The sequence below is a fragment of the Arachis ipaensis genome, chromosome B6 (genome assembly GCF_059453495.1).
Source record: "Arachis ipaensis isolate K30076 ecotype BB chromosome B6, ASM5945349v1, whole genome shotgun sequence".
Taxonomy (NCBI): domain Eukaryota; kingdom Viridiplantae; phylum Streptophyta; class Magnoliopsida; order Fabales; family Fabaceae; genus Arachis; species Arachis ipaensis.
In genome coordinates this window covers 138,703,763-138,712,092 of record NC_142441.1, presented here as the reverse complement: position 1 = coordinate 138,712,092, position 8,330 = coordinate 138,703,763, and the positions used below count along the sequence as shown (strand labels likewise).

The window sequence follows — 8,330 nt, the reverse complement described above, 5'->3', positions numbered from 1 at the left end:
GCTCAATTTTTGAGGTGGAAAGAACTTTGCCAAGAAGGCATTAACTAGCTATTCCCAAGAGTTCAGGCTTTCTTTAGGTTGTGAATCCAACCATGTCCTAGCTCTGTCTCTTACAGCAAAAGGAAAAAGCATAAGTCTGTAGACTTCAGGGTCAATCCCATTGGTCTTGACAGTGTCACAGATTTGCAAGAATTCAGCTAAGAACTGATGAGGATCTTCCAATGGAAGTCCGTGAAACTTGCAATTCTCTTGCATTAGAGAAACTAATTGAGGCTTAAGCTCAAAGTTGTTTGCTCCAATGGCAGGGATTGAGATGCTTCTCCCATAGAAGTCAGGAGTAGGTACAGTAAAGTCACCAAGCACCTTCCTTGTATTGTTGGCATTGTTGTTTTCAGCTGCCATTGCTTCTTCTTCTTTGAAAAGCTCTGTTAGGCCCTCTAGAAAGAATTGTGCTTTAGCTTCTCTTAGCTTTCTCTTCAAGGTCCTTTCAGGTTCAGGATCAGCTTGAACAAGTATGCCTTTATCTTTGCTTTTACTCATATGAAAGAGAAGAGAACAAGAAAGTATGGAATCCTCTATGTCACAGTATAGAGATTCCTTGAGGTGTCAGAGAAAAAGAAGAATAGAAGGAGGAGGTAGAGATGAGAGAATTCGAACTTATTAAAGAAATAGGGTTCGAATTGCACCTTGAGGAGGAGTGTTAGTCCCTTAAATAGAAGGATGTGAAAAGAGGAGAAGAATTTTTGAAAATAAATTAAAAAGATTTTGAAATAATAAAAAGAAAATTTTGAAAATTTGATTGAGATTTTCGAAAATTAAGTTTGGGAAAGAAATTAAGTGATTTTGAAAAAGATTTTGAAATTAGAAATAAAAAAGATATGATTGAAAATTAATTTTGAAAAAGATGTGATTGAAAAGATATGATTGAGAAGATATGATTGAAAATCAAGTTAAAAAGAGAAAGTTTTAAAATTAAAGTTGATTACTTGACTAACAAGAAATTAAAAGATATGATTCTTAAAATTTAAAATTTGATCCTTTCTTAATAGGCAAGTAACAACTTGAAAATTTTGAAGTAAATCATTAATTTTAGCAAGGATTTTCGAAAATAGTAATAAATAAAAAAAATGGAAAGAAATTGATTTTGAAGAGATATGATTGAAAAGATATGATTTGAAAAGGATTTGATTTTGAAAAATTATGAAGATTTGGAAAAAATTTGAATTAAAAACAAAATCTTCCCTCTAATGTCATCCTGGCGTTAAACGCCCAGAATGGCATCCATTCTGGCATTTAACGCCCAAAACTCTACCTTTTACCTGGCTGGCGTTTAAACGCCAGTTTGCCTTCTTCACTAGGCGTTTTGAACGCCCAGCTTTTTCTGTTTGATTCCTCTGCTGAATGTTCTGAATCTTCAATTCTCTGTATTATTGACTTCAAAAGACATAGTTTTGAAAATATTTTTGAATTCTTAATGATGAGAAATAACAAAAAAATGCAACTAAGATCAAATAAACAATGCATGCAAGACACTAAACTTAAATATTTTCATATAAGAGACACTAACAAATTGAGAATGCATATGATAAACAACAAAACACACAAAACAAGAGAATTTAAAGATCAGAGCAATGAAATCATCAAGAACAACTTGAAGATTAATGAAGAACATAATGCATATATTTGAAAAATGCAAGAAGAATGCAATTGACACCAAACTTAAAAATTGATACTAGACTCAAACAAGAAACATAAAATATTTTTTATTTTTATGATTTTATAAAAAAAAATTTTTTGTGATTTTTGAAACTTATATGGAAAAGAAAATAAAGAGAATCAAAACTTTTAATAAGAATTCCAGGAATCATGCAATGTTAATCTAAAGCTTCAGTCTAAAAAGATTAGACATGTTTGGCCAAGCTTCAGCAGGACATTACATTCACCAGCTAAATTGATGAGAATCAATAAGCTTTTGTGATGATAAGAACATCACCTTGAAACTCTAGAATTCATTCTTAAAAATTCTGAAAAGTACCTAATCTAAGCAACAAGATGAACCGTCAGTTGTCCAAACTCGAACAATCCCCGGCAACGTCGCCAAAAACTTGGTATGCGAAATTGTGATCATCAACAATGGCGCCAAAGGACTTGGAGCTCTTAAACGTGAATCACACTTTGTCACAATTCCGCACAACTAACCAGTAAGTGCACTGGGTCGTCCAAGTAATAAACCTTACGTGAGTAAGGGTCGATCCCACAGAGACTGTTGGCTTGAAGCAAGCTATGGTCACCATGTAAATCTCAGTCAGGAGAATTCAGATGGTGATGGAGAATTGATAATTAAAAGATAAATAAAACATGAAATAAAGATAGAGATACTTATGTAATTCTTTGGTTGGAATTTCAGATAAGCGTATGAAGATGCTTTGTTCCTCCTAAACCTCTGCTTTCCTATTACCTTCTTCCAATCATTCATACTCCTTTCCATGGCAAGCTTTATGTTGGGCATCACCGTTGTCAATGGCTACTTCCCGTCCTCTCAGTGAAAACGTTCCAAATGCGCTGTCACCGCACGACTAATCATCTGTCGGTTCTCGATCATGTCGGAATAGGATCCATTGATCCTTTTGCGTCTGTCACACACCCCACAATCGCGAGTTTGAAGCTCATCACAGTCATCCCTTCCCAGATCCTACTCAGAATACCACAGACAAGGTTTAGACGTTCCGGATCTCAGGAATGGCCGCCAATAATTCTAGCCTATACCACGAAGGTTCCAATCTTAGATTAGAAACCCAAGAGATACACATTCAAGCCATTGCTAGTAGAACATAGGTGGTTGTCAGGCACATGTTCATAAGTGAGAATGATGATGAGTGTCACGGATCATCACATTCATCAAGTTGAAGAACGAATGAATATCTTGGAGAAGAAATAGACTTGAGTTGAATAGAAAAACAATAGTACTTAATTCATGAAGAACAGCAGAGCTCCACACCTTAATCTATGGTGTGTAGAAACTCCACCGTTGAAAATACATAAGTGATAATAGTGTAAGCATGGCCGAATGGCCAGCCTCCAAGGTCTAGGGACTAAACGTCCAAAGATGACAATACAATAGTATAAGGTCCTATTTATAGAGAACTAGTAGCCTAGGGTTTACAGAAATCAGTAATTAATGCAGAAATCTTCTTCCGGGCCCACTTGGTATGTGCTTGGGCTGCGCATTGAAGCTTCCATGTGTAGAGACTTTTCTTGGAGTTAAACGCCAGCTTTTGTGCCAGTTTGGGCGTTTAACTCCAGCTTTTGTGCCAGTTTTGGAGTTAAACGCCAGAATTCTTAAGCTGACTTGGAACGCCGGTTTGGGCCATCAAATCTCGGGCAAAGTATGGACTATTATATATTGTTGAAAAGCCCAGGATGTCTACTTTTCAACGCAATTGAGAGTGTGCCAATTGGGCTTCTGTAGCTCCAGAAAATTCACTTTGAGTGCAGGGAGGTCAGAATCCAACAGCATCTGTAGTCCTTTTTCAGCCTCTGAATCAGATTTTTGCTCAGGTCCCTCAATTTCAGCCAGAAAATACCTGAAATCACAGAAAAACACACAAACTCATAGTAAAGTCCAGAAGAGTGATTTTTATTTAAAAACTAATAAAAATATAATAAAAACTAATTAAAATATACTAAAAACATACTAAAAATAATGCCAAAAAGCGTATAAATTATCCGCTCATCAATAGCTCTTTCATTGTTGAAGCTAATGGCAGATCTGGTGGGATCTGGTGCCTCTGGGACTCTGGTACTTGGAAGATTGATGTCCTGGATCATAATAGCCAGATGGTGCATCTCAAGGTTGTTGGTGGTGACTCGACCCCCTGGCTCCTATCTGCGGTGTAAGGTAGCCCCCATCGCGTTAACAGAAGAATCCTTTGGAGTAATTTGCGATCCTTGGCAGGTAATATTACCATTCCTTGGTGTCTTCTAGGTGATTTCAATGCTACGCTCCACGATTATGAACGAAGTGGAGGCTCTACTAATGTTGTTCATAGTGCTTGTCCTGATTTTCAAAGTTGTATCTCAGACTGTGGGCTTATTGATCTGCGTTTTGTGGGTTGGCCTTTTACTTGGAGAAGAGGTAACATTGTTGAGAGATTGGATAGAGGGTTGAGCAATTTGGAGTGGCAATTATCATTCCCTGAGGGAACCGTGAGGCACTTGTCCAATTTTAATTCTGATCACTCTCCTGTTTGTCTGCAACCACACACTGCTTCCTTTCAAAATAGGAATCGGAGGCCTTTTCAGTTTGTTGCGGCTTGGATGGCGCACCCGGATTTTTCAAATTTGGTTTCTAATTCCTGGGATGTCTCTTCTTCTTGGAACAGTGGTGTTGTCAGCTTTAAAAATTCTTTAAAAGATTGGAATACAAATATTTTTGGGGATATTTTCAAGAGAAAAAGAACACTCTTGAGAAGGCTTCAAGGTATTGCTTCCAGTTTGGCTACTAGTGTTAATCGTAATTATTTTCTGGAGAACCTTCAGAATCAGCTTTGGGAAGAATATGAGGAGGTTCTGACTCATGAAGAATTACTTTGGTTTCAAAAATCAAGATGTAAGTGGATTGAATTTGGTGACCGAAACAAAATTTTTCCATGGCTCAACTATGGTTAGGAGTAGAAGGAATAAAGTAACTTCCCTCATTGATGATTTTGGTAATTTGATCACTGAGCCAAAGTTATTAGAAGACTTAGCTAAGAATTTTTTGTGGATCTTTATAAGGACTCCTTGCCTGATGTTCTCTTTGTTCTCAGTAATTCATTCCCTAACGTTAGTAGTGAAGAGCTCAACCAGATCGGCAGCATGGTTTCTAATATGGAGATTAAGGAAGTTATTTTTAATATGAGAAGTTTTAAAGCACCGGGAAGAGATGGCCTCCAAGCTGTTTTTTATCAAAGTCAACGGGATCGTGTTGGAACTGATCTGTGCTCCTTGGTGCAACAAATTTTTGTGGAGCCAGAGAAAGTTGGGGAAATTAATGAAACCCTTATCACCCTTATTTCTAAATCTGACCCGGTTACCAGCCTCAAGCAAATGCGCCCCATCAGTCTTTGTAATGTCACTTATAAAGTGGTTACCAAGATTATTTCTAATCGACTGCGGAAGCTCATGAACAATATTGTCCAGCCCACCCAATGTAGTTTTGTTCCAGGTAGACAAAGCTCTGACAATATTATTATTGCTCAGGAGGTGATTCATTCAATGAGAAATAAAAAAGGTTCGAGAGGGTGGATGGCTATCAAAATTGATTTGGAGAAGGCTTATGATAGGCTCAAGTGGAGTTTTGTTGAAGATACGCTCAAGGATATTGGTTTCCCTTCTCAGATGGTTAATCTTATTCTTCATTGCATTTCTACAGCCAGAATGAAAGTTTTATGGAACGGTGAAGAACTTGATGAATTTACTCCTTCTAGAGGCATTCGTCAAGGAGACTCCATCTCCCCTTATATTTTTGTCCTCTGTATAGAAAGGCTCTCTCAGCTCATTAATGCGGCAGTTGATCATGGCTTCTGGAAACCTATTCGCCTTAAAAGGGATGGGCCTGCCTTATCTCATTTGTGTTTTGCGGATGATCTCATTCTTTTCTCAGAAGCTAGACTTGAACAAGCTGAGATTATTAACAAGTGCTTGGCAGCCTTTTGTGATAGTTCTGGTCAGAGAGTTAGCCAGGAAAAAACTAGAGTTTTCTTCTCCAAAAATGTGGGTAACAATGTGCGCGTCGAAATCAGTAGTGCTCTGCACTTCTCCAGGACGGATGATCTCGGTAAATACTTGGGGGTTCCTCTCCTACATTCCAAAGTTTCGAAGCATACTTTCAACGATATCATTAACAAGTTGAATGCGAGATTAAATTCTTGGAAGGCCTCATCCTTATCCTTAGCTGGCAGAGCGACTCTGGTGAAATCTGTTCTTTCTTCTTTACCTACTTATACTATGCAAACTGCTTTGTTACCTGTCTCTACTTGTAATGTTATTAATCGTAAATGCAGAAGTTTTCTTTGGGGTGAACTAACAGGATGTTATTAAAAAGATAGTGGCTATTGCACCCCCCCTCACCTTGGAAACAAAGTGATCATATTGCTTGGAACCTTTCTTCAGATGGAGCCTTCAACCTGAAGAAGACATACCAGAAGCTTCACGGAGACTCTTCTAGTCAGAATGATAGGTTGTTCAGCCTGATCTGGTCTTGGAAAGGACCTGAAAGGATCCGGTCTTTTATGTGGCTGACCTCTCACGGTGCTATCTTGACAAATTTGGAAAGAACCCGACGTCACCTTTCCAATACTGCAACCTGTCCGCGTTGCAACACTTGTGACGAATCCATCATTCATGTCCTCCGCGATTGTCAGTTTTCTAGGAGAATCTGGGTTCCCCTTTTACGTAACGTTGGTCTTGTGAGTTTCTTCAATCTGAACCTTTACGATTGGTTGATGCTAAATCTTACCTGGAAACGAGATTGGCCTTGTCTCTTTGGAGTTACTATCTCCTCCCTATGGTATTTTCGTAATAAGTTTATTTTTGACAATGATAATACCCCAGCTTCTGTGCGGCTGGTTCAAGTGAGGGTACGTCATAGTGAGTTCAATAAACTTATCAATAAGTTTCAACATTCACAATCTAATGCTTTGACAGAAAGCAGATTGGTTTGCTGGTTTCCTCCTATAGAGGGCCGTCTCAAGCTCAATGTGGACGGTTCGTTTGTTTCTCACTCAAATGGTGCTGGTTGTGGTGGTATTATTAGAAACCATCTTGGTCACTTTTTGAAGGGGTTCACTTACAATTTGGGGAGCTGCTCTATAATGCAAGCAGAGCTCTGGGGTATTATTCATGGCTTACAAGTTACGGCTGCTAATAATATCACGAACATCATTGTGGAGTCAGATTCTATCTTGGCTTTAAACTTCATCAAGAAAGGGTGTCCTGGTTCCCATCCTTGTGCTCCTCTGGTTGCTGATATCTGCATGTTAGCAGGTCGTATTCCTAATATTCAATGGTCCCATACCCTTCGCGAAGTAAATTTTGTAGTGGATCATCTTGCCAAGAAAGGACATGAGTTGCCTTTTGGTGTCCACCTCTTTGATGCTGCTCCTCCTGACATCCTCCATATGTTGGCGCATGATTGTTCGGGTATTCTTTTTGTAAGGGGTTATAGTTAGTTTTGGGTCTTCGACCCCCCTGTTCATCAAAAAAAAAAGTATCGGTCTGGTTGGCTTATAATTAACATAGTGAAACTTTGAAAATGAATGAAGTGTTTGTTAATCATGTTATGATTGGTTGAAATTTGGAATTTATCTCATAAATCTAAGAAACTATTGGTATTTGATTTTAGTTTTGATAAATAAAGTTGAGTGGTTGGTTATTACGTTGAGTTTATGATTTTGTGCATAATATAAGGATGAAGAAGTTGAATAGATATTTGATTGATGTGGAGGATTGAGGATATATGATATGAGAGGTTGGTTGAATTTGAGAGAACCTTTAATGGTGTAAAATCCAATTTTTAAGGGAGGTTATGTCGAAATTTTTTGAAGATTATAAGTGAGAGTAATTAGCACAAACTTTACTAAGTTTTTAAACTTTTTATCTCTAAAAGTCATGATGATTATGTGCGGTTGATTAACATAGATAATAATTATGATTAATGAGTAATTTGTTATATATGTACATAGATTATGCTTGAGAAAAGAGTAACCGAGAATGAGGTATTACGATCCTTGAGGTTTAAGATTTTTGTTATCCAGATTAATTTGAAATAATGAGATTTTGAATTAAATTTAGAAATGTACTAAGGACCAAAAATGAAATTTGAGTCTTAGAATCAACCTAAGAATTATTTAAAAATGAATGATATGTTTTATTATCTGACAACAGAGTATAATGTCTGATTGAGTTTTTGAAGGGTATGAAACCTAATTGTGAATTTAAGAATAATTGAGTAAGGAATGTAATTCCAGGCATAGAGTGGACTTAATATATTATTATTAAAAGTAAAAGTCAAAGTATGATTTTAAAAAGAAAAGGTCCGGTATATGATTAAAGAAAGTATATTATTTGAATTGTGATATAATTGTTTAATTAGCAAAGACGTGGGTTTTGTCCTGCTTGTGTGATAAGATATGATTATTCTAATTGAGAATTGATTAATGATATTAATTATTTGTCTGGAAAGGTTGGTGGTATTGTCCCGCTTTTTCAGTACGTTATTATTATGTGGGAATGGTGGTTTTGTCCTGCCCACAGTGAGGACGATGGTTTTGTCCCGCTCACAGCTTGAA

The 8,330-nt window shown here is 37.2% G+C and overlaps 1 protein-coding gene across 1 annotated transcript; it reads left to right on the top strand.

Moving 5' to 3' along the window:
• Positions 1 to 3,760: 3,760 nt before the first annotated feature.
• Positions 3,761 to 7,211, top strand: LOC148562899 (uncharacterized). Its single transcript, XM_088491053.1, has 4 exons — positions 3,761 to 3,893; positions 3,986 to 4,566; positions 4,777 to 6,034; positions 6,154 to 7,211. Exons 1-4 carry the CDS (start codon positions 3,761 to 3,763, stop codon positions 7,209 to 7,211), a joined length of 3,030 nt encoding a protein of 1,009 aa, XP_088347179.1.
• Positions 7,212 to 8,330: the final 1,119 nt, after the last annotated feature.